The following is a 27,709-nucleotide window of genomic DNA, read 5'->3' as shown; positions in this document are numbered from 1 at the left end:
GAATTTCCTATATTACTGCCACAAGCTACATAATTACAATTTATTTTTGACGAAGTCCGGATTTTGTCTCGATTTCAGAGCTCACTTGTTTAGAATTTCAAAAAACTTGTGTGAAAATAACATTTTTTGGTATAGCAAACTCTTCAAACACCTAAAAGCTCACTCGACTCTATTTTAGTAGGTAAAAAAAGAATTAATAATGAATATGTGTATTAATATCTAGCGTTACACAAAGAAGATGACAATGTCGCTGGTTTACTTGTTCTATTTTAACGTGTGTTTGTTTTAAAATAGATAATTCTGGCCTTTTGCTATATAGTAGGTTTATCTAAACGCTGTGAAAATCTAATTTTCAAACACATTAAGCGACTCCAGTAGCATCTAAATTTCCGTCGGTACACGTCACCTTTGAAGTTGTTATTTTATTTTTCAGTTTTTAGTTTTTGTGCTGTTTTATTTTAAACCAGAAAATGAATCGTTTTAGTTTATTTTAAAGTGGTTACTGTGGTTAAATAAGAGATAACAGATACCTATTCCTTTTTCATTATCAAAGCTACTCATTTTATTTTATCATCAAATTGACGGAACATGCCTCACATACCATCAAATTATACACCATTAACAATTCCACGGATCCCTTCTTCATATTCGGACACATATTCGTCTTCCTATGATGGCCCGTCTAGTTTGCCCACTAGATATTCGTTACCTCAGCATACTACGCTCAACTGGAATCCAGGATTATCTTCTAATCTTCCTACACATAACGTAGGTGGTTACCAGAGAAGATATACTCCTATTAGTAGTAATGGATTAGATTTAACATCGGATAGGACACCTGTAACCGTTCGTCCTAGACCGTTACGATCTGTAAGCATGATGTCTGATAGTCCTAGAAGTTCGGTAGCTAGATCACCAAGTCCTCCAACTTACAGTAGTCGGAGTCAGTATCATACATTGCCTCCAAGAAGGTTTTATCCCCAAACATACGATTATAACGATAGTGACGAGGATGATTTAGTAGTCAAAGATGAATCGCCGGTGGTTTTTGATGCCAATTTAAGCTTTATGCTAGCTGCGAAAGGGAAAGTTAGAGAACATGTTACTCCGGTCCCCGCACATTTGGAAAAAGATACTGCATCTAATGCTTTGACCAATAAAATTGCCAATTTCCTTCAAAGAACCGATCATGTCATGGACGAATGGAAAAGGATGGGTCATAAGGATAATGACGAATCTACACGATCGAAAAGACCAACAGAGAAGATTGAAGGAAGGACTAAAAGTGCGACTAATATTATGATAAAAGGCTATCAGTATTTCAGTAGACCTAACAGCATTTCGACCCAAAACTCAACTGTTAAGGAATTGTCTGAAGATTGTAATACTGATGCTGAAATAGATGAGGTTGGTACTGATATATTTTAGAGTCAGCTGTAAATACAGCTGTAATTAATTGATTACTAAAATAGTAATCAATTAATTTACTTTTTTTCCATAGCAACTGTTAAAATTGTCTTATATCTATCAAAAATAATACTTTAACCGCAAGGGTAGATGAAATGATACTTTAACAACGAGGATAGGTTAAAAACTTTATTTCTTCTCGCACGCTATGGAAAAAAAATATTGTTTTATACTCGACGATAAAATTGCATTATTGTCTCCCGAAATTAATTCTTAAGAATTAATCTTTTCGGTCGACGATAAAATACCGTTTTATCGTCTTGTATAAAAAAGCTATTTGTAAAAGATGGCTTATTTATATCATTATTTTTAATAATATCAAGAAAGTTATTATTAATATTCATTATTTTATGTCTAGAACATAATCAAAGTATTGATAAAATGGCAGAAAATACAACTTATATCTGAATTGAAATGACAGACACAACTGGTATCTGTTATGTATGTCGTTGGATAAACTACGGCATATAATCTTCCTCCTTCCAGTTTTGGGATTAATATATTTGATCCTTAAAAATATGATTCAGTTTCAGAAATAATTTAGGGGATGTAGTAACAAAAAATTACGCAAAGAAATTCAGATCCTCAATTTATTATAGAATTTATTTATAATAAATATTTTTAATAAAATACATCAAAGAACTAAAAATATACCTATTTTTGACTCCTGTAAATTAAAAAAAAACAATGGTAGGTTAAGCAAAGGTTAAAACTACGGAAGCGCTGAGTGGCCAGCTGAGTTCTTTTTATATATGAATATAGTCAGATAATAACCGACTATAGTCAGATAACAACCGACTATAGTCAGATAACAAATGACTATAGTCAGATCATAACTGACTATAGTCAGATAACAAATGACTATAGTCAGATAATAACTGACTATAGTCAGATAATATTTGTACAGTTTTAGATGCTCCTGGATATGTTAAGCATGCGCAGTATATTTCGCAACAGGTGGTTTTCACGTGGATTTCATTAGCTGTTCAAAAAGAAGAATAAGCTTGCGCTGTTTAGTTTACGATTTCGGGCCTACTTTTCAAGGGCCATCTCGTTAATACTAGGGATCCATAATACAGATCGATGCCGGTATAGACTATTTTCTCGCAGAAAAATTTGCATATTTTTTACATGTTCGTTCTCTGTTCCCATGTCCGATCGCACTGTTTGGGGACACCCTTTCAATGCCTTTAACAGCCTCCAAAAAAAAACCAGCAATAACTTTTAGATTATTGGATATCCATGTAAAGAACCTGATCCGCTTACGTTGCCCAACATACGTATATACAAGCAAGTTAACCAATTTGCTAAAATTCTATCTTACTTTAGGCTTGAAACAGCATGAATTCTATTAACATTTATCTAAGTCATCGTTCTTTAAAAATATTCCTTGCAATCTCAACTTATATCGCAAGAAACATTACTCCAATTCCAATGCACTATCGCAGTTTATAAGGAATGGATTAAGTGGATCAGAGGTTCTTGAAGGATGAAGCCATCTGTATCCATGTAATACTTCATCTTCGTTGTATTCAAGCTGGCTTCACAGAAAAACAAGAAACAGTTCGTATCTTACACAAAGTGCTTGACCCATGTGGGAAATCAGCTAGAAAACGAGGAAGATTGAGACGAAGGCAGTACAATGGCTATGGGCCAAATTTATCTGGCACATGGATTCCTACGATGAATTAAAGCCCTATGGTATTGGAATAAATGGATGCATAGACATGCATAGGGTTTTCCAGAAAAATTGTTTTGGTTACAGTGTGGTCGGACACGGGAACTGAAAATATGCAAATTTTTCTGCGAGAAAATAGTCTATACGGCATCGACCTGTATTATAGATCCCTAGTATCAACGGGATGGCCTCTGAAAAGTAGGCCCGAAATCGTAAACTAAACAGCGCAAACTTATTCACTTATTTTTGAACAGCTAATGAAATCCACGTGAAAACCACCTGTTGCGAAATATCCTGCGCATGCTTAACGTATCCAGGACCTTCTAAAACTGTACAAATATAATCTGACTATAGTCAGTTATTATCTGACTATAGTCATTTGTTATCTGACTATAGTCAGTTATGATCTGACTATAGTCATTTGTTATCTGACTATAGTCGGTTGTTATCTGACTATAGTCGGTTATTATCTGACTATAGTCATATATAAAAAGAGTATTTTTTTATAATCATGCCGTTTTTTTATCTGGATATTTGATCTCAATCAAATTTACAGGGTGAGTCTTAAATAAGTGCAAATATTTTCAGGGCTGATAGATGTCGATAAAAGAATCATATTTTGTCTTTAACATTTTTCAAATAAGTCCAAAATAACCGAGTTATTTTCCAAAAAAAAAAATGTTTAAATTTTGAAAAACGCTGGATCTTTTCTGGGTAAAAATATTATTAAAAATTAATATTATATTTATATTAATATTATTATATTATTATTAAATTTATTATTTTCTTATCTTGTAAATTTAATTTACTACCTATATATTTATGTTGTCCTATTATCAAGAAATTATGTTTTTAACTAAAAATTAAAAAAAATCCAACAACCTAACCTTCTAAAATTCCTACAACTTAACCAATTTTTAAAAATTATTTTTTCGCGAAAAACATAATCCTGTTTCTAGGGTCGAAATATACTACCACTAATATTTGCACTTATTAAGGACTCACCCTGTATAATATTATGCTTTCTAAATATCCATTCAACCAAATTAAGTACACTATATTACGCTATTTTTTTCAAGTTGTATATTTTTAGGCTTATATTATTTTAATTTTCCTGACTCATAAAATTTGAAATAAAATGAACGAGTGGGATGTACAAAATACCTTGAACTTTCCATTTTCATATTGCCATATTATCTAGTTCTGAAATATTAATCTTTTGAGTATTTGTGTAGCTATGTTATTTAAGATGATAGTTTATTACTTGTAAATAACTAAAACAAGAATAATTTTTAAAAAAATAATAAAACTATTAATATAATTTGTTATTGCTATAAATTATTTAAGTACTCTGTTAAAAATTTGATCAATGCTAATTATTATTATAAATTAAGACTTATACATTATACTTTTGAAAATGGATATTTTGCATACATATATTTATAAATAATTAGTTAATGTCATTGTAGAGATTTACCTAACTATTTTGCAGTATCAAGTTATTTTATTAAATTCGTAATTCAATGAAAATTCAACAAAAGAGTTTTTCCTCTATTATTGGTGTGATATTATTTTTAATTTTTTTTTTCATCAAAACTCCGCCATATTAAATATAGGTATTTTGCTATTTTCAAATACATAGTGGAGTGCTTTAAGCCCTTATGAGATACAAACCTCGGAATTCATTTACTGTGAACGAATTTTTATAAAACTTTTTGCATTGTATTGTTAATAAGATATATTACAAAGTTTACCTATTTAAATTCGTTACTTCCACTTTAGTATTTAAATAAACACACACATATACAAATGCATACATACAAGATGGCTCCGATTTGAGATTTTCACTCCAAACCTTTTACAAAATATATGTTTAATGGTAGTTCACATTTCAAAAATATTTTTTTAGATATACAGGTTGAGTCAAATATATATCATTTATTTATTCGAGTTTAGTGAATTTACTATAAAATTCTGGTTCCAAAAATACCTTAATACCATAGAGTGTATTAAATGTTTTTTGAATTATTATGACCACGTTCATGAGGACGTCAATATGGACGTCCAGGAACCTTCTTATGAGAACTTCTAATCGAGAAGATCAACTTATTGTAAGTTTATCGCTAAGAAACCGCCGTTTGCCATCTTTTCAAATTGATAATGAATTGCACTTAAGAACCGTACATATTAACTAACGGACTACCAGAAAAAGATTAAATGAAGCAAATCTTATGTCAAGAAGGCCTGGTTCGGGACCAGAACTTACTAGATGTGTTGACTAGGCCCAAAAGCAAAGGCATGGTCTTAATGTAAAAATTACGAAAAATGTTAATGCCCTCTTTAAAACCGAATATTTCCAACAAAAATAAAGCTAATGAGACCAACCAAAAAACAAACCATCGAGAAAGGATGTATCTAGATGATAAAATAATTTTTAAATTTCTTGCTGTTTTAACATATTTCACAGGGTGTTTCAAACTTTCATCAAAAATATCTTTTTTTCCCATTTTTCCCATTCATTTTGTTTTCCCTTGTATAATTAACAGATGGGGAGTTTCATTTTTAATTTAGAAAAAGATACTAAGAAGTCGAATAATTTGGCAACACACTGCTTAAAAAATTATCAAAATCGACCCATTAAAATAAAATATATTAACCTTTAAAATATATCAAAGTTTTAAGGTGCCCATTTTTCGTGCCGGTGAATGTATTTCAATAACTATACATTTTAGTCATATACTTTACTAATGAAACAAACCTTTATTTTTTTACTAGAATCCAAAATCCATTACAAAAAAACATAACTTTGATGTGTAACTTCTTTTGGGGACACCTAGTAGAACTCTACATAAATTTAGAAAATACTTTAAATTAACTTACATAAGCTCCGAAAATTTCACTTCACTACAAATTTTTGTTCTCCTTGCAAAAACAGCGTCGTATATGACGCGCCACCCTGTATAATTCGATTTCAATCAAAATTTCAATGATTAGAATATAAGCAGAATAATAGGTATAGCTTATGCATTAGATTTATTTATTTCAATAAATTTACTTAGAAAAAGAATTAAAGAAATCAAAATGTTAAGAAGGAAATAATTAAGAATTTATTTTTAAAAATAAATTTCTAAAATAAAAAATTAAAAGCAACGAAAAAAAATGGGTAAACCTTTTAATATTTTATCTATAAAACACAATACAGAAGGTTTTACATTAATACAATCACAGTAATTGAATTCCGAGGTAAAAGTCTCTGGGCCCTCCACTAAGATGATAATCTTGTGATATGTCGTTGAAAAGAGAATTTTAAGCTGTATGTAAATATGGTAAAATATATACAGGGTGGTATCACTTATTTAAGACTCACCTTGTATAGGAGTTGAAATTGTGAAGTTACAGATTTATACAAAAATATACAGTTTTACCACGTTACAGAGAACAACTATAAAACTTAAAAATGTCATATCTACTAATATTACTTTCTAACTCATTACTCATAATTATAAACATTCAGAAAATGGCTTACAAGTATACGGAAACCCAAAAGCATCCATCTATTTTTGACGCGTTTTATATTTCCGTTAACAGTGTTCTATTTTTTCTGCGTATTTATAGTAATCTGTTCTAGGCATATTGTGTAAGTAGTAAATATCAGTTCACCATCACTTGGATCCAGATTTGTTTTAAATAAGTACAAGTATTTTTTGTATATTATGATTAATCATATTTCATTATATGTTATACGAAATATCTAAATACATTTTAAGCTGCATATGAAAAATTATTTTTCTGTTAAATGGACAGTGGCGACTGGATCTAAAGGGCACAGGGACACTTACCTACCCAACCGCCCAGAATAAAGGAAAGTAATAGGTATTTCATTGAGTACATAATGATATTTTTATGTACCATACGATCAAATATTGACTTAATTTCTAGCACCAGAAGCACATACATTTTTATGTACTAAAAATAGTAAACAATTTTTTTTCTTGAAGGGGCCCTTTTCAGAACTCACGAATGCCACTGGAAATATAGCAACGAATATAGTGCTTTTTAATATAATATGTTCTACGCTTTAAACCAAATTACTTCGTCAAATAAAAATATAGTTGGATGCAAATTAGAAGCCTAATTTGCCAATTTAATTTTCAACAGCGTGCATTCGAATAATCTACATCTAAGAATAGATTATATGCCAAGGTTCTAAGATCAGTATTCACATAGATTTTCGTAATGTTTAATTGAATGTATTTGTCACTATTGATGTTAAACTAGTTATTGCGCTAATGTATGTATTTTATTTGTCTTTTAAGGTTTTTTTGCCATTTCAAATTTAGAGCGATATTTAAATCCGTAAGTCAAACAAAATTTTCTGCAACTTTTTAATGGGATTTAAAACCTAAACTGTGAAGAATTATTATTTTTTCACAGTTATTTAATAATCTAATATTGTTTTAATACATGGGTAACTATCCTTTGCAAGCCTACATAATACCGTTTGTTTCAGTTAAGCGAGATGACAGCAGATTTAGCTGAGGAACACTCAACAGCTACTTTGGCAGCCGAACGTCTAGATGCCGAAACATCAGAAAGACTTCGCTTGGAAAAGGAACTGTCCGATTCCAAACAGAAGAATAAGGACTTGACCATGGCATCGGAAAAATTGGAGATGGAACTACTGTACGCTAGGTCAGATCTGAACGGAATATCCGAGGAGGACGAAGAAGGAAGTAAGATATTTCTTTGTTCTGTGAAATAAATATTTAATCAGCTCTATCTTTGAAATTAACACAAAATCTGTTCCAAATATACAGGGTGGCGCACCTCATTCGCCTCGGTTGATTATACGAAAACAGAAAGGTGTAGAAACAACATATTTTATGGGTCTATGTGGGACGGCAATGTGCATAATTTAAAATTATTTTGAAATGTACAGGGTGTGTCAGAAGTAAGATCCATACCAAAGTTATATTTTTTTTATGGAACACCCGGTATTTTATTTCATTTTTGAATTCTTGGATATAAAATAAATCATTTATTATCATGGTTTAATATGTTTAAAAGCTTCGGTTTTTGCGATATTTAAAAATATTTAAATATGCATGCTATAATAAAAAAGTTTGTCAACACCCTGTACAGTACTTTTCAGAATTAATTCTTGTGCTGACTTTCAAGCCAGAGAAATAAACTTTACTAGGAAATTTGATTGCTTCCTTAAATGTATACAGGGGTATCAAAAATTGCTGGTCTATTTTAAATATTTATTGTATTATAAAAACTTCGTTATTTTAAATGCAACACATTTTTTAAATAAATCGAAGCATCTATACCTATCTGGCTCAGATTTTGAATAAAAACGATTTTTCAATAAAATGGTAATCAAGATGGCTGGTATGGCCATGGCAATGTGCTAGTGACAGTTAGTAGCTATTTTCAAAATCGACATTAGTTTATGGACTTTATTTGAATTTATAACAATTTACTTTTATTTAATTTACCTACCATAGTTTAATAAGTAATTATTTATTATTTTATCAAGAAAAAGAAAGAAGTAGTTCTTCTTTTATTTATATTACGATGACTTGTTTTGAATTCATGGTAATTAAAAATAATTGCATATTGGATTTTCTATAAAAGAACCAATTAAGAGAAATTCATTTTCTTGACTTCCAACGACAGGTTTCTGCCTAACAGGTTTTTCATATACCACACTATCAGCTCTGCGAAATAGGAAAAGTAGTTTTTCAAAGGAACGCTTGTCAAATTAAAATCCTCTAGGCCAACAAGCAATTGTCCTCACAAAATAAAATCACTAGTAACATATCAATTCCTTCCACCAGCAGATATCCACCACCAGATATCCACCAGCAGATACTGCTTAATTTTTTTTGGTAAAATAATAAATACTTACTTATTAACCTTTTGGTAGGTAAATTATATAATAATAACCTGTTATAAATTTAAATAAAGTCTATATACTAAAGTCGATTTTGAAAATGGCTACTAAGTGTCACCAGAAAATTGCTATGGCGACACCAGCCATCTTGATTACAATTTTATTGAAAAATTGCTTTTTATTCAAAATCTGTGCCAGATAGGTATAGAAAACCCTATTATAGTTTGAAAGAGCATTTAAATCTGCTTCGACTTATTTAAAAAAATACATAGTGTTGCATTTGAAATAACGAAGTTTTTATGTAAAATAAATATTTAAAATATACCAGCAATTTTTGATACCCCTGTATACATTTAAGGAAGCAATCAAATTTTTCGTAAAGTTTATTTCTCTGGCTTGAAAGTCAGCACAAGAATTAATTCTGAAAGGTAATGTACAAGGTGTTGACATACTTTTTTATTACAGCATGCATATTTACATATCTTTAAATATCTCAAAATCCAAAGCGTTTAGACATATTAAACGCTTATAATAAAGGCCCTATTTTATGCCCAAGAATCCAAAAATGAAATAAAATACCGGGTATTCCATAAGGAAAAATATAAGTTGGGTATGGATATTTGTTTTGACACACCCTGTACATTTTAAAATAATTTGAAATTATGCACATTGCCTTCTCACATATAACCATACAATATTTTGTTTCTACATATTTCCGTTTTCGTATAATCAACCGAGGCGAATGAGGTGGGCCACCCTGTATATTAATTAATAAAAATAAAATATTTATGTTAAGTTTTTGAAGCTAATACTAAGAAAGGAAAAAAAAAGAATGAAGGTAATCAATAATATTTAAAAAAATTTAAGGTGAAGGTGACGGAGTTTATAAACAAAGGTACGAAAGAGCGATTAAGGAATTGGAGTTCACTAAAAGAAGGCTTCAACAACAGCATGAAGACGATTTGGAGCAGCTTATTGGACTTAAAAAACAGCTAGAAAAGAAAGTATGTACATATATATTTTACATTATACGGTGTCTTAGAAATAAGTGCAAGTATTTTTATCTGGTAGTATAGTTCGACCCCAGAAACATTGAACATTTTTCGGAAAAAACAATTATCCAACGCACCCACATATCAATTAAACCGAACATCACATATTATAAATTTTGGCACAATATTATTTTAACTTTTACACATCAAACAATTCAAAAACTTTCTTTAATCAACTTTGAACCAACGAATTCATGATATAAATATTCCAAAATCGACATTCGACATCCCAACAAGGAGAGTCCGAAGACACTGTATACAGCTGAATAAATCATATATTTTTTCTACTTATTTTTACCCTCTATTAGATAAGTAACTAGCCAATGTTTGGCCTACATTTAAACAGACCAGCTGATGTAAATCATTTTTATTATTGAAATAGAAATTTCTATGGTGTATATGCACACAAATTCAGATGATATATGAATGTATTTTGTGCCACGTGGATATTTTGTAGTACTGTCAAGAACCGAAGTAATCACGGAGGCTCGCAAAATGTTAAAAAAAAACTTAAATAACTCGGTTATTATCAATTTATTTTGAAAATGGTAAAGAGAAAATATGTTTTTTTTAGCCAGATCTACTATCCCTTATAATACTTGCACTTATTTCTCGGACACCCTGTATACAGGGTTGTTCACCACATACGACACGGATTATTGTAGCTAAACGATGAGATTTTTACAAATTGTAAGTCTTGGGTTCGATGAAGGACTATTAGAGGTACAATTTAAAAATAATTTTACAAGATACAGAGTGTCCCAAATAAGTAAAAAATATCAAAGTTGTATTTTTTTAAATGGAACACTCTGTATATTATTGCATTTTTAGTTTCTACGATTAAAATAAAGGTAAATTTGATTAAGGTTTATTATACTTAAACCTTACCGTTTTTGAAATATTTTCAATTTTGTGAAATTGCAGTAAAATTTTAAGGCTTCATTCCTCCAAGGGTACCAAAGTTTTTAATACTAAATATTTACTGAAGTTTATTTATTGATCAGTTATTGTGTTGCAATAATAAAAATAATACTACCTTATACAGAGTGTCTAAAAATTTATTTTAAATAATTATTAGCTTCAAACGGCAATAACTTGTTTAATTTAAATAGAACACCCTGTATATTTTACGAGAATCAGATGCACAATTTAATTGTCTATCAAATTATATTATACCATTTTTTACCTATCTCTTTAAGTTTCCGTAGAAAATGCATTTTCTTGTAATTTAGAATTTATTTATCAATATACCCATGGAATATTGACATTTTAGATTATTTTTAAAGATGTACCAAATTTTTAAAGAGTACAGATACTAATATTGTGGATATAATTCGTTTATTTCATTAAAAAATAAAAAAAACTGTTTAAATATTTGTTAAAGAGGACCAATTAATATGATTCCAGTATTCAAACTACATTAACTGACTGTTTGCGTTGATTAATAATAATTGGTCCAAATACTAAAAAACTGAATTTTGTATGGGCATTAGACAGTGTGATAAAAAGTAACACCTTAAAAATGATATTTAATTTTTTAATAAATGCTTATTTATAACAACAAAGACTTTAATTTGATAACTTATTATTATATTGATTTCTGACTCAATTCCACATTTATTTAGAATAATTTATTAACGAATACAATTAAGTATGTAATTAATTAGTATATGGGCGGAAATAATGGTGCTATATTTAATTAATGGTATACTCTTTTATAAATATTTAAATAGTTTTCTTTTTGCATACAACATTATTGTTTTTAGCAAAACGATAATGTTACTAGAATGTCACTATATGATGTCAATATTCCGTGGGTGTCAATAATAAAATGTCAATATTCCATGGGTATATTGATGAATGAGGTCTAAATTATAAGAAAATGCATTTACTACGAAAATTTGAAGGGATAGGTAAAAATGGTATTTGCTAGACAAATACCAAATACCAAAAATGCAATTTGATAGACAATTAAATTGTGCATCTGATTCTCCTAAAATATACAGGGTGTTACATTTAAATTAAACAAGTTATTGGCGTTTGAAGCTAATAATTATTTAAAATAAATTTTAGACACTCTCTGTATACAAGGTAATATTATTTTTATTATTGCAACACAATAACTGATCAATAAATAAACTTCAGTAAATATTTAGTATTAAAAACTTTGACACCCTTGGAGAAATGAAGCCTTAAAACTTTTACTGCAATTTCACAAAATTGAAAATATTTCAAAAAAACGGTAAGGTTTAAGTGTAATAAACCTTAATCAAATTTACCTTTATTTTAATCGTAGAAACTAAAAATGTAATAATATACAGGGTGTTCCATTTAAAAAAATACAACTTTGATATTTTTTACTTATTTGGGACACTCTGTATCTTGTAAATTATTTTTAAATTGTACCTCTAATAGTCCTTCATCGAACCCAAAACTTGAAATTTGTAAAAATATAATCGTTTAGCTACAATACTCCGTGTCGTATGTGGTGAACAACCCTGTATACAGGGTGAGTCTTAAATAAGTGCAAATATTTTTAGGGGTAGTACATTTTGACCCAAAAACACGATTATGAGGTTTATTCGCAAAAAAAATATCTTTAAAATTTGGAATTTTTGGAAAAAAAAATTTTTAGCTTTTAGTTAAAAAACATAATTTGTTGATAATATGGAAACATAAGGAACTATAATTTCTCTGCCATTAATTACAACCTGTATAATTATTAAGTATTTTTCGTTTGATAAAAATTTATTTGTTTTATGTTAATAGTGTAATACTTTGTTGACAGAAGTTTTAACATTGTTTATTAGTTATTACATTCGTAACTGATAACGGTTACCTCGAGATTTTTACGATCAAAATTTATTGTCGGCTAAACAGTATGATTACATAATATAAGCTGTATTGTTATGCATTGTAACATACATTTTATATATTGTTATTGTTTGTGATCTTAACGCCGTTGTATATTTTACCACGAATTGTTTTAGCTTGGAGATGCATATGAAGAAGTTGAAGAACAAAGGCAAGTAGTTGGTACATGGAAAAGAAAGGTACAGAAGTTAAACGGAGAGATGAACGATTTAAAATTATTGCTGGAGGAGCAAAGCAGTAGAAATAATTTATTAGAAAAGAAACAAAGGTAAATTCTGGAATTTTTTAATATATCTCGGTAAATTTAATTTGTACATGTCTAAATTTTGGTATTGCTAAATATTTTATCTGGTAAAATAGTTCAGCTATTGTTTCATAAAACTAGCCTTTTTATCATGAAATAATTTACTTATACTATTAATAATATGTATATTATTTTATTAATCAGAAAATATGACTCGGAAGCTTCAATGCTACAAGACGAACTTAAAAAAGAGAGGCTGGCCAAAGAAAGGTTGGGTAGAGAGAAAGAAATTCTTATGGCTGAAAAATACACACTAGAAAGCTCTTTGGCAGATATTCGATTGGAACTGGATTTGAAGGAAGATAAACTGTCAGCATTGCAGCGAGAATTTGACGAAATTACGTGTGGAGGTAAGTTTAACTAACTAATTTTTCGTTTGAACATGTACTAAATAATATTATATTTGATTAATTCTAGGCAAAACTGAAGAAGAAACTACAGTTCTTCGAAAACAGAAAATAGACTGCGAAAGACGCTTGCAGGATCAAGAAGAAGAATTAGACGAATTAGCAGGACAAGTTCAACTTCTTGAACAAGCTAAACTCAGACTAGAGATGTCTTTAGAGTCTATGAGGAAAGAGGCTAAGAAGGAGGCTCAAATGAGGGAAGAAGAAGTTGAAGAGGCTCGTTGTAATGCGCAGAAAAAAGTAAAAGGTAATAATTATATTTTGCAGCTGTGCAAAATTTTGAAAGCTTTAATAAGATTTATTTTTTAAATCAACATAGATCCGATTCAGCTTCGTTTCGTAGCGATATGGGTTTAAAGTTTTCGTTTTTTTACTTATTATATTTTTCCTCGTAGTGCCCTTAGTGATTAGAATGAGATTTTGACGGTAAAAGTTACTATACAGGGTGTCCCAATATGCCTTGAACGTAGAACTACTACGTATTTTTGGAATCAAAATAAGTTCATCGGACACAATTTACCTTTATACAAAAGTACGTTGTCCGCTAGAGAGCTTCAAACTTTAAAGAAATAAACACATTTTTTCATATACTTTAAGAACCGTTATTCCGATTTGAATGAATTGGGGAATGAATTAATTTGAATATGGGTGTCTATATTTTGCTAAGTGCTTTAACATATGACTTTGTCAATAATCAAGAAAAAGTACTGGAAGGATGATAACTACCCCCAAATCTGATCAAGAAGGAGACAAAATATCGCGATAGAACTTTTAACGGCATTAAACGACTTTTGTCCATGGCATGTCCATGTTTAGCTAAATTGTGTGAGCTAAACATGAAAAAAAGTCAGTGATGCACATATTTTTATTTATTATATCTGATTAAAATTTGTCCACACAGTTAAGCATTAAACCATGTAATACTTAAAATAATTTTATCATCAAAATGTCATTCGAATCGCTACAGGTGCATGAAAGGAAGTTTTATTGAATCGAAAGAAGAAAACTAACCGTCTGTTGTTACCAAGCAAAACAGAATCGGACCTATGTTGATATAAACAATTAAATCCTATTTTTACTTGAGGTATATCGCCAAGAGAGACGACACATCTTTTTGAGACACCCTGTATATATGTTTTTGTTTTAACTCTAGCTTTGGAACAGCAGCTTGAAAATGAACACGAGGAGCGCACTGTCCTTTTAAGAGAGAAACATGAACTTGAGAGGCGATTGCAGGCAGCCGCTGATGCAGAGAGACAAGATAGAGCAGGAGATGAAGCTCTATTACAAAGACTAAAGAGGGACTTAAAGAGAACAAAGGCTTTGCTTAGAGATACTCAAGCTCAATTAGATAGACTCAAAGCAGAAACACCAGGTTTGTAGATTAGCGTATTATTTATAACAATTAATTATGCGAATATTGTTCTCTGTTTAGGTAAAAATATGATAAGGCAATTAAGAAATCAGCTGGAAGATTTAGAATGCGCACGGGCTATCGCTCTTAAAACCAAACAAAGCTTAGAACAAGAATTGTCGGAAACGCAAACATTGCTTGAGGAGGCTCACAGACACAAATCAGATTCAGAAGATAGAGCAAATGTTTTGCTTCGAGAGAAATCTGATCTTCAGACTCAGTTAGAAGAAAATGAAGAAGAGCTGGCTGAAGTTTTGAAGAAATATAAAGCTGCTGTGCAACAAGTATGATTATTTGTTATGGAGATTGAACTTTTCTATATAATTATTTGTTTTAGATGTCTGTTGATCAAATAGCTTTACAGGAACAAGTTTCTTTAGTATCGGAATTAGAAGTGGAAAGAAATCATCTTAAAGAACAATTGGCTGAGCTTAGTTCAAGATTAGAGAGTGCTGAAAGTATGGGTGGTGCGTCGTCTAATTTACTGTATAAGAGGTAAGTAATGGCTTTATTGTATCATTGACCGGTACACTTCCTTGAAATTTGATAATTTTAAGAAATTTGTATTTTCTAAGTGTTTTGGTTAAATGTTTATATACCACACTGGTAACTCTTTTTTTGGGTCGGAGATAAAAGTTTTTTCCGAAATATAACTACATAAAATCATTAGATATGTTCCTGGGCATCTGAAATCGAGTTTTAAGAATATCGTTAGGGTGACCATTTTTATAATGAAAAAACGTCAGTAATCGCTGTAATTTGAAAACTCAGTTTTTTAACACATAACAAGCAATAACTCAAAAACTACTTTAGATATTGAAACTTTCATTTATGTATCTTTGACAAGATTCTTAAATGAGAAAAATTCGACAGGTTTGTTTCTTTTTTTTTCACAATATACCGTTTGTGTCCGGGAAGGGATCATAGTTTCATAGATGTCGAAAAAGAAATCAGTACATGTATATAATTTCGTATATTTTTCAGTTTATTGATTTTATGGAAAGCACTGTTTATTAAAATGTTTTATCCTATGTTATCGGGCTTGTTTCTCTCTACAATTTCCTGTCTCACATTATACTGTTTGTTTCCGGGAAGGGATCATAGTTTCATAGATGTCGAAAAAGAAATCAGTACATGTATATCATTTCGTATATTTTTAATTTTATTGATTTTACGGAAAGCACTGTTTACTAAAATGTTGTATCCTATGTTATAGTGCTTGTTTCTCTCTACAATTTCCTGTCTCACAATATACCGTTTGTGTCCGGGAAGGGATCATAGTTTCATAGATGTCGAAAAAAAAATCAGTACATGTATATCATTTCGTATATTTTTCATTTTATTGAGTTTATGGAAAGCACTGTTCACTAAAATGTTGTATCCTATGTTATAGGGCTTGTTTCTCTCTACAATTTCCTGTCTCACAATATACCGTTTGTGTTCGGGAAGGGATCATAGTTTCATAGATGTTGAAAAAGAAATCAGTACATGTATATCATTTCGTGTATTTTTTATTTTATTGATTTTATGGAAAGCACTGTTTATTAAAATATTTTATCCTATGTTATAGGGCTTGTTTCTCTCTCTGTGTTTCTTTTTCGTAAAAAACTTTTTCAGCAATTATTGTGTAACTTTTTTAATTGTAAAGATTTTCACATACTGTCTGAAGAAACATTAAAAAAGACTGAAGTAAATATAGCAGAAACATTAAAAAAGTTTTTAAAAAAACTACAGTCAATTATTTCTAATGAATTTCAAGGTATTGATTTTTGAATTCAGAGTTCTAATAGCGCGACTGTCTAATGACCACTGTCCAGCAGCAAAACTCGGTTCAACTTATTTTTACCAAAAATGGTAAACGTTTGGGCATTTTATAGTCGTTTAATTTCCAACTTGTATTACAAATACAACGATTCGTTATTAAATAAACAAATAAAGTAGGTATAACGAGACGTAATTAAATCGTTAAGCTATAAATGCATTGTAATCTTCTTACATAGGGAAATCTCGACCCATACATATCGCTTGTCTAGTACAATCTTATATATATATAAAGCATTGTTGATTCATAAGTAAATTTTTAATCAATATAAATAAAATTGATGAATTGGTGCCCGGTGGTGTAGAGGTATAGCTCTCGTCTACCAATTCAAAGGTTGTGGGTTCGAATCCCACAACCGGCATTTCATCAGCCGACTATTTTTAATAAAATAAAAATAGTTTGGGTACCGAGGTCGACTCGGCCTTAAATGAGTACTTGGGATTCACAATCCTGAGGTAATAATAGGCGGTTGAAGCGTAATGCTAGCCACATTACCTTCCGTGTATACCGAACGGCTCGAGTATGGCAAACTGTACCTTGCTACTCCCAAGGCGTTAAACGCTATATACGGCAGCTGTTATTATTATTAAATAAAATTGAGACATCGTTTTTTTTTTCATTTGTTATGATTCAATAATAATGTCTTCATTAAATTTTGTGGTGTTAATTTTCCGTCAGCTGATTTTTTTTTAATTTTCAGATCCGAACTTAAAGTGAAAGAACTAGAATCGAAGTTAGAGCTAGAGCAAACGACTAGATCTAGATTAGAAGTACAGATTGCTAGACTCAAAGAAACTGTAGAAAAGATACAAAGTGAAATTTCAGCTAGTAGAATAAAGGAACAACAAGCTCAAGACCAAGTTAGAAAATTGCAAAGGCAATTGAGGTATGTATTAAATTTAAACGTCTCATACATTTAATAATTTAATATCGATATTGCAGGGAAGTTAAAGAGGAACTCAATAATTCTCTTGTTAAAGAATCAGAGGTGATAATCAAAAAGAAAGAGCTAGAAAAACGCTGCGAAGCTCTTGAAGCTGAGGCTTCCACAGGGAGAGCTGATTTAAAAATAGCTTTAAAACGTATTGAAGATTTGCAATCGGCTATACAGGGTGATTTAGATGATAGTATTTCTAACGAATCAGAGAGGTATGTAACTTATTTGCATAAATTGTGTTGACTAATTATCCGTATCTGTATAGGCATTTTTATTAATTTTTACTTTTACTTTTTTAGTGAAGAAGATAGTTACGGTTCAGATGAGTCTGTTAATACATTTTTAAATAATCATAAAATAAGTTCTCCTACTAAAAGTGACAAGTCTTCCTTTTCAAACGATATTAGGAGGTAAATATACAAAATAATTATGCGCCTTTTTATATTCTTTCAATTTTCCAGAATAAGTAATTTTAAAAGTAGTAAAATATTTGTTCTAAATACGAGCAGAATTATAAACGCATGAAAACATTTTAATATTGACTGTTCACTTAAACTAGGGTTGCCAACCGTCCCCTATTTCATAGAACATTCGTCTTTTTGATCTCACTATCCTCGTTTCTCACACATATTGAAAAAGTCCTTTTTTTACATACCAAACTCAAAATCTAAAAAATATTCGTCTATCGCCATAATGCTTTAAAAAATTGTTAATCTGTGTCTTTCGCTACTCGCACTCGTTTGTACAGAAAAGAAAATAAAGAAATATTTATGTACAAGAAATATTTGTGGAAAAGATGTTTCGCCTGTGCCTCTTTTTTACGCTTTCGTCCTCTATTTTTTATTTTGAAAGTTGGCAACTCTAAACCAGCATCGATTAATATAGTATTATGACTGCTCAGTCATCGTTCACCGTTACGTCATCATTATTTGTCAAAAACGAGTTTTAGGGTGTGTCTCGATCAGTTCATATTGTTTAGAAAATTTTACAGTACGTTCCGTACGTTCCTATATTATTGATTGAGCGAGTTCCGTTTTTTTTTGGTATTTATTCATTTTCCATTGAACTCTTCATCATTTACGATCCTTCTAATTCCAATCCTTTGGACTGTTGAAATTCCTATTTCTAAAGTATCAGCAACTCGCTATATTATTTTAAAACCCTATCAATTTGTATTTTACATGGGAATATTACACCTTTGCATTGTACTTGCTTCATTTAGGGCGTCCACGGGCAAGAGTGTTCTACCAGCGTCTCTTTCTAGAGGATACTAATTTATAAGCTTAGCAGTGAACTCTTGTTCGTTATTGTTAAATCTTTGATAAATTTTGCAATAAAAAAATTTGAATTTTGTTTTACAGCAACAATCAAATTTTAATTTTGACATTGATCGTTTGTCAATAAAATTATAACCCCAAATAAAATGACAATGATAATTACTAAAAGGAAATTTTGATATTGATCGATGTCCGTCAATAAAATTATAACCCTAAATCAAATGACAATGATAATTACTAAAAATAATATGCAGCAATTTACGGAATGCTGTAATAGCGTCACCAATGTCTTTCATCTGGTTGGCAAGTGATTAAGAGAGTTCGACACCTAGATCATATATACGAGTACTTACGTGGATAAGTAAATCACTATGGAAACTATCCATAGTGATTTACTAGTGATCATATATGGATATGTCGCTAACATATCAAGGACGAATCATTTATCTTCTTTTTTTGTTGCATACGCGGTGCTTCTACTCTATCTATTTTTGTCGAGGACCTATCGTCCACGCGCCAAATTTGTACATTCATTTTAAAAATTTAATTTGTAAAATGCTTATATTTGAACAATAAATTGAATGTTTACTGTCACAAAAATTAAATTATATCAAAAATACATTTAGCCACTCCGTACGAATATCAATATTCTTAGGAAATCTAACCAGAAAGTATGCATGTGGCTTAATATAAATAAAAGAACAACTGAATACCTACTTTACTTGCCTATGAAAAGATAATTCGGGTACCTTTATATTTATTAACTTTCACACACTAAACACTTTCTAGTCATTTTTACGAGTATTTAGAAAGTCCAACGAAAAAAAATAGTAATATAATTGCACAAACTTAAAATTAACTTCTCGCTAAACACACTTGCATCCTTGGCTATATAAAACCTGTCGATAAAAGAGTAATTAATACCATTTTATTACATATGATTATGACAAAATTATGACAATATGATGACAATGAAAAGTTGGTTTTCATTAACAACGTATAATTTGTACTTTCTAAACCGTATAAAATTGTGATTATTTTGGAAATAATAACTTTTAATGCGCATGCGCAAAATAAGGTCCTCGGTAAAGACAAACCTATTTAACGATTCATAAGTGCAATAAAGAAGGTTTGAAAATGACATGTAGTGATGATGAAGACATATTTTTTAATGTTAAACTTATGGCGTTGATTTATCCACGTAAGTATACAGGATGTCCCAGGCTGAGCGTGCATTAGAAGTTTCTAGAGAACTACAATAACTAGATCGGAGACTTTTTGCACATCAATGTTTCACAACGAGATCTATCGATTAAAAATATTTTCAATATGGCGGCACCCATTCCGGAAATACCGAAAGTTGCATGAGTACCACCATTTTTTTATTACATACTTAAATTCTCTGCAAAATTTTATGAATTTTGATATCAAACACTCTATACCTAACATTAACTGCTTTTGAAAAAAAAAACATATTTCAAATTTTTGGAGGAAAAAAACTGTCTGGTCAAAAAAATCGGTATAGCCTAAACGACAAATTTAATGCTTACCACAGCTACTGTGGCATAAAGAGGAGACATATGGCTATCTATTTCAAAATTTAAATTGTTCGAATTTCATATAATATTAGCCGTAGCTGTCACGGAATTGAGCGATAAAAAAATTACCATAAATCATTTTTTCAAATGGAAACCCACTTTTTTTTATTTCACCAGTGAAAAGATTTTTCAATTCATTACTTTTTGATTATAAATGTTCCTATATCTAAAATAAATAATTTTTAAGTTACTAAGATTTAATTTTAAATCGTATTTTTTTCTTGATTTTATCTAGCTTCCTTTTATTTTAAGTGTCAAACCATCAGACAATTTATTTCCTTCTGTCAAAAAACTAATTATTTGATTTTCGTATATTATAAATACTGCCTGCTAAAACTTTATAAAGTGTATTTATAAAAATATATCTCGTATATTAGTAATAGCTAATGGCAATATGAGATGGCCAGATATAGTTTTTACATGGCATGACGTTTAAAGTCATAGGCTACTGGTTAAACTACAAAAAATATACCCTGTAAAACTAAATCTTAAATAACTTAAAAACGATTTATTTTAGGTATAGGAACATGTATAATCAAAAAGTAACGAATTAAAAAACCTTTTCACTGGTGAAATAAAAAAAGTAGGTTTCCATTTAAAAAAATTATTTATAATAATTTTTTAATCGCTCAATTCCATGACAACTACGGTCAATATTGTGTGACATTCGAACAATTTAAATTTTGAAATAGATAGCCACATGTTTTCACTTTACGCCACAGTGGCTGTGGTAATCACTAAATTTGTCGTTTAGGCTATACCGATTTTTTTCACAGGCAGTTTTTTTCATCCAAAAATTTGAAATATTTTTTTTTCTCAAATACAGTTAATGTTAGGTATAGAGCATTTGATATCAAAATTCAATAAAATTTTGCAGAGAATTTAAGTATGTAATAAAAAATTGTGGTACCCATTTAAAATATGAAAGTTGCTGTTAACTTTCGGTATTTCCGGAAGTGCCGTCATATTGAAAATATTTTTAATCGATAGATCTCGTTGTGAATTAAAAATCTCCGATATAGATATTGTAGTTCTCTAGAAACTTCTAATGCACGCTCATCCTGGGACACCCTGTATATGATCTAGGGCGTCATAAAATCTCTTTCATCTGGATGGCAAGCGATTGAGAGAGTTCGATAATGTATGACGTGACTGAACGATGGCTGTATATACTTAATTAATATCAAAAATGTCTTAATAGGCCAAATAGCTCACGTCTACCTAAATCTAATACGTCATCAAGTAGTTCAGGTATAGTTCAAAGGTATATTCCTTATTTAAATTATTTTAATAATAATCCCCTCTTAGTTATATTAATTTACCATATATTTGTATAAAAATATATAATATTTCATAGGAACTCTTTTTATCTTTTTTTTTATTTTTATATTTCAGATTATCAAATACCAGTCGTTCAAGTACATCAAGCAATTTAGGTAAAGACTCCTCGTATGCCTGAGTAAAGGAGACCCTCTGCAAAACTATTTCAATGACGTTTTGCAAGAGAGAAGTAACGCCGGAGGATAGTGTCGTTATGGAATTTGTCTAGAAATGCAATGGAAACAATAATTTGCGTTGAAGCTTGCAGATATTTGCTAAATATAGCCTTGGTCATATAAATCATAGGAATAATAGGGTGACCTTAAGAAATTCCAGGTATAAAATACGTTTGTTACACGTTAAGCAATGTAATCCAATATACAACGAGTATTGACTGAAATCTTAGATCACATTAATTATCATGGTACATACTATTCACCACCTTTTTTAACGTACATGTTATTACAGGGCATAGAACAATCGCATATTATTATATTGCGATTGTGCTTATTGAAGCTTTAATGCCCACTTGCACCGTTTGTATAAACTTTGTTTAAAGGCTAAACAATGATTAACTATACTGTTTAGCCTTTAAACAAAGTTTATACAAACGGTGCAAGTGGGCATAAGTTTATGGTATCTTTTTAATAAGTTATCAACGTTCAATCTAACCTTAAAATCCGTTATTAAATTTTGGCAAGCAAGTAGATAAGTGTTTTTTTAAACACTGTTCTTACGTATTCCTTTTATGGTTCTACAATATAGAAGGTATGAAGACTTAATATAACACTGAAATCATATTTGGACACATTTAGATGGTTATAAGTGTGTCTATGTTAATTTATGTGATATAAGTATATTTGATACACATAAATATATTAGATATTTTGTATATTGCTTTGATAACAACCAAAATAGCTTACATTCTTTCAACGAGTTCTATAATCGAATTATTTTTAATATTTCATTTTAACAAATAGAAGATCGTATTCTTATGAGACATGGAACATCTTTCAGTTTTATTAGTTAATATTTAAGGCAAGTCCAACTTTCTTTCTAGACATTTTTATGAGTAATAAAGGAATTATTGTTCTGATAAGACTGACTTAAGACACTAGAACGAGGTAGTTTATTTATTTGTTGTTTTCGTTCTAATTTTACCTGTACTTAGAAAATCAAAAGACAAGGATAGTAGAGCTTTTTAAAGTGAGCCTTATCGATTGTTAGCAAATTGTTCTTTGTTAAAATAGACGAAATGTGAGGTTTTATTTTATTTTTATTTTATTGTATATAGCTTAGGCATTATTTTTTTTGTAATTTTTGTGAATAGCTGCCAGAGTAATGCTATATTGATAATTTTTATATTAAAACTATTGTACCTATTTCTAACTAAGATATCCATTAAATGTATTTGTATCATATAAGTTTAATGTTGTGGAAATATAACAATTGTTTATAGAACTAATATATCTGTTTTTTTTATTTAAAGCTTTGCAGGATAAGAAAATCGCCGATTATAAATCAGTACTTTAAAATTTTGAAAAGCTTTCTTTCGAATTCTAGATAGTTAAACAAATAAAGCCTAAACTCTCATCAGAGACTAAAGGGGAGTTCTGAGATAGTGAAAAATATGTAAATAAAACATTTTAAGGTGCGATCTCCCAGCGACGTCTGGCGTCCGCGGCCCGCCGCCGCCGTTCAGTAGTTCGTTTCCCTATAAAGTGATACTTTACTTTTTATTGATGTCGCAAATTCGTGGGAACACTATGAGATCTAGTATTAAAAACACCGCCGGTGAAGCTGTGGGGAAGACCCCTAGCGACACTGTTCCGACACATTACAAATGAAAAGTTCAAAAGTTCCAAGGGACCAAATCCAAAGGAAATAGGGGGAAAATATCATGGCGGCTGACACTTGCTTGGGATCATCCTCCACAAGTGGCACACAAGCTACCACCTTCTCCAGCAAGGGTTGGGAGCCTACTTCTAAACCAATAAGCGACACAAGCTACCATTTCGTCTACCGATATAGTATATACCGGCCGGTATATAGAAATTACTAAACAACTTAAGTCTAAGCAAAGCATATCAAAAAAATATATGAATAGAAAAAAATGAAGACATTTTTTTATTTTTTGAATTTATTCACTTCTAATCCCATATTTTTTTAATTTTGTGTCTGGAAGAAATTGTCTGATAGTTACTAATAATTTTATTGGACAGTCTATATTTCGCGAAGTTAGTTCTTTTGCCACTCGCTTCCCTGTTTTTTTTTGTTTGCCATCAAAATAGCAGTGATAAAATCTCTTAAATGCTTATTAGACGTAGTCCCAGAGCAAATCTTAAAATGTTTTTGAAACTCTTTTCAAAAATTTCTCTTCTAACATTTACCAAGGCCGTTTTATAATATAATAAAAACAAACTAAAATTTACTCGCTAACCACTTTTAAGCTTCCATACCGATAATAGAATGATTGGAGCCTTAATAAAGGGTAAGTTAAGTTTTAAGACATATCGCAAGTACCGTATGATCGAAAAAAAAACAACGTCTAGTTACCAGTTTTAAGCTTCCATACCGATAATAGAATGATTGGAGCCTTAATAAAGCGTAAGTTAAGTTTTAAGACATATCGCAAGTACCGTATGATCGAAAAAAAAACAACGTCTAGTTGGTTTGGAAATGACGATCAATGACATTCCCTATATAATTTTACATACAAAATATAGCTATCTTTGCTTCCAAGCCAAGTCTGACGCCTTTTTTACGATCGCATGGTGTATCTAGCATTCACATGAAAGCGCACAAGACTTTTGCACTGTATAAACAAAAGCATGCTATCTGTGCTATTTCTATTTATTTTGTATTAATGATATATTAATAACATTACTGTTATTTAATTTCTCTGCAAAAAGAAACGTATCTAAAATTTGTTTTTATCAGTAATCTGCAATCTCAGTTTATTGGAGGTTATTTATTTATCAGGTACAGCTGGTAATGTCTTAAAATCCATGTTTTTGAATTAGCAATCTGCTCGAAATATCCTAATCACTGGAAAACAATGAAAACCAACTACAGATAATTACTGATTGATCATTAAAAAAATTAAGAATACCCATTATAGATGCAGATTAAATTAATCCAATTTACAAACTTGCTAAGAAAGAAACAATATTTTGAGCGCATCGTAAATATTGTTACTTTCTTCGCAAGTTTGTAAATCGGATTAATTTGATCTGCGTAATTTTTTATGATCAATCAGTAATCATTTATACAAACGACTGGTTACCAATACTGGTTTATACATACCAATACTGGTTTTACCAAGTATAATACAAACCAATACTGGTTTTCATTGTTTTCCAGTGATTAGCACATTTCGAGCATTTTTAAATAATAACAGTAATGTTATTAATGTATCATTAATATAAAATAAAAATAGTAATAGCACAGCTTTTGTTTATACTGCGCAAAAGTCTTATGCGCTTTCATGTGAATGCTAGATATACCATACGATTGAGAAAAATGGTGTCAGAGCTGGCATGGAAATAAAGATAGCTGTCATTTTGTATGTAAAATTATATAAGGAATGTCAATGATCGTCGTTTCCAAACCAACTAGACGCTGTTTTTTTTTCGATCATACGGTACTTGCGATAAGTCTTAAAGCTTAACTTACCCTTTATTAAGGATATTAAGGAAGCTTAAAACTGCTTCTTAGCTAGTAAATTTTAGTTTATTTTTATTTTATTATAGACTGGGATAACTGCCTTGTAAATGTTAGAAGAGAAATTTTTGAAAGAGATATTTTTTTTGGAGAACGTTTAGTTTATTTTTGAAAGAGTTTCAAAAACATTTTAAGATTGGCTGTCTCAGAGCCAATAGGTCTAATAAGCATTTAGGAGATTTTATCACGGGCGGCGCGGCCTGTCGTTCCCGTCGACTGGCGGTAAACTACACACTCCAAAGCAAACGCGCCGCGAAAAATTTTTGCCAGTAATTTTTTGAACTTAGTTAAATTTAATTGTTACATATAATTTATTTAAATATCTCCATTTAATGCGAAAATGCATAATTTGATATTCGCTTAAAGAAATCTATAAATATATTAATTAGGTGGAAAAATTACTGAAAATACAGGGTATACCCTGCCACATATGGGCTATACTCTACCATGTTATTGTTTAAAGTAATTATTACTATTTATTCTAAATGTTATATAAAGGATAAGGAACACTAGATAAATTTTGCTGAGGTAACTTATGTATGTATGAGTAATAATTACTGATTTTTTTAATAATGTTTATTGCATTTATACTTCTAAAGATGCGGTTTTCACATCACTATGCTATTTATGAAACCAAAGATGCTACAAGAGTTGTCCTAGTCTTTTTAGTTCCTAAAATACAGGGCGAATTTTAAAATGTTGCATTTTTCGATCCCATCGTATGGTTAACTTATCGAAAAGGTGAAAACCAAAAAATATAAAACTCAACGAGACTAGTTGAGTTTTTATATAGAATCCAGTGACGTTAACTAGTTTCGCTTGTAACTCTCATTTTCAAAATCTGACTTCTATTTGTAAATGACACCCAGTGTATTATTTTTTTTTATTTTATTTGCCTTGTTATGGGCTTTCTGAAAATACGATATACTCATTTAAAAAATCATTATTTAACTTATGAACATAAATAAACCTTGTTTAAAAGTATTATTATCTTATTTAATTTAATTTAACCAGATGATTTTGCTTTCCACTCTGTTATCTTAATAAACTGCACTGAAAATAATGTTGGGGAATAAATTATTGGATTGTATTAATTTAAACCCAATTTAAACCGATAATCTATGTTAAAAAGTTATATAATGCATTTTTTGTATCTGCCTGCCGGTCGGTCGTCCCATCGGCGCACAGTGCGGTGGATGATAAGTCTAGCGGGACAGAACCGTTTTGTTTGTAAAAATAAGCCAAAAATATGTACTGATAAGAATAAATAGTGTTCATTCCAACTGATATAAAAATGCATGAATTATTTTTTGGTCGTATACATTTTCAACCAAATTTGATCGTTTTCTGCTCAGCCAGGTAGAGGTCATACGAAAACAAAATACTTACAAGTGCATACATTCTATTCCAAAACCAAATTATGTTGGAGAATGCCAAAGGTATGTAAAAAGGCGTTTTAAAACTAACATCATCTCTTGACCGTTTTGTGGGACATCGTAATGCAATTTTTAGATCCCAACTCTCTTATAGTAACCAAGAAAAGAAAGGTGTTAAGACCCTTCTACGATCATTTTCTCTTGTTTTTTTTTCAACCTTAACAGGTAGACGCCCAAAAGTTTTATTTCAATTGGCTAGTATAATAACGAAATAAAGTCTCATTAAAGGATTAATTGAAGAGCATTGAAAAGAAGAATTCGGTTTTGCAACTACTATGAGCTTTAGGACTAGTGGGAGTAGGTATGCTGCTGTAATCGTTGAAACCTTAACTGAAACTCCATCGAAAAACACTGAGTTTGAAAAATCGATGAATGACACCAATAATCAGTTTGGCAATTTTTCTCAAGACAAAAACATCCAAATGATGTTCTAGTTAAATAAAGCATGAGTATATGCAAAAGCCTTTTTTAATTTCTCATGATTTCTAATAAGAACTAAAT

General features: G+C 30.2%; 1 protein-coding gene across 5 annotated transcripts in view; it reads left to right on the top strand.

Moving 5' to 3' along the window:
• LOC115876646 (unconventional myosin-XVIIIa) overlaps positions 1–23,224 on the top strand; it is a 375,213-nt gene extending 351,989 nt beyond the window's left edge. For all 5 annotated transcript variants that reach the window (XM_030892502.1, XM_030892509.1, XM_030892533.1 and 2 more), the window contains 12 exons: positions 7,656–7,878; positions 9,912–10,048; positions 13,087–13,238; positions 13,419–13,624; positions 13,692–13,928; positions 14,835–15,056; positions 15,117–15,379; positions 15,433–15,590; positions 17,618–17,803; positions 17,860–18,066; positions 18,154–18,264; positions 22,125–23,224. In XM_030892502.1, coding sequence (XP_030748362.1) covers positions 7,656–7,878; positions 9,912–10,048; positions 13,087–13,238; positions 13,419–13,624; positions 13,692–13,928; positions 14,835–15,056; positions 15,117–15,379; positions 15,433–15,590; positions 17,618–17,803; positions 17,860–18,066; positions 18,154–18,264; positions 22,125–22,188 — 2,166 coding nt within the window. In that variant the 3' untranslated portion in view covers positions 22,189–23,224. The remainder of the gene's footprint in view (positions 1–7,655; positions 7,879–9,911; positions 10,049–13,086; positions 13,239–13,418; positions 13,625–13,691; positions 13,929–14,834; positions 15,057–15,116; positions 15,380–15,432; positions 15,591–17,617; positions 17,804–17,859; positions 18,067–18,153; positions 18,265–22,124) is intronic.
• The last annotated feature ends 4,485 nt before the right edge of the window (positions 23,225–27,709 follow it).

This window comes from Sitophilus oryzae, unplaced genomic scaffold (genome assembly GCF_002938485.1).
Source record: "Sitophilus oryzae breed Bouriz unplaced genomic scaffold, Soryzae_2.0 scaffold_1059_pilon_pilon, whole genome shotgun sequence".
NCBI lineage: Eukaryota > Metazoa > Arthropoda > Insecta > Coleoptera > Curculionidae > Sitophilus > Sitophilus oryzae.
Note: the sequence above shows the minus strand (reverse complement) of the source record. Positions and strands in the feature narration are given on the sequence as shown.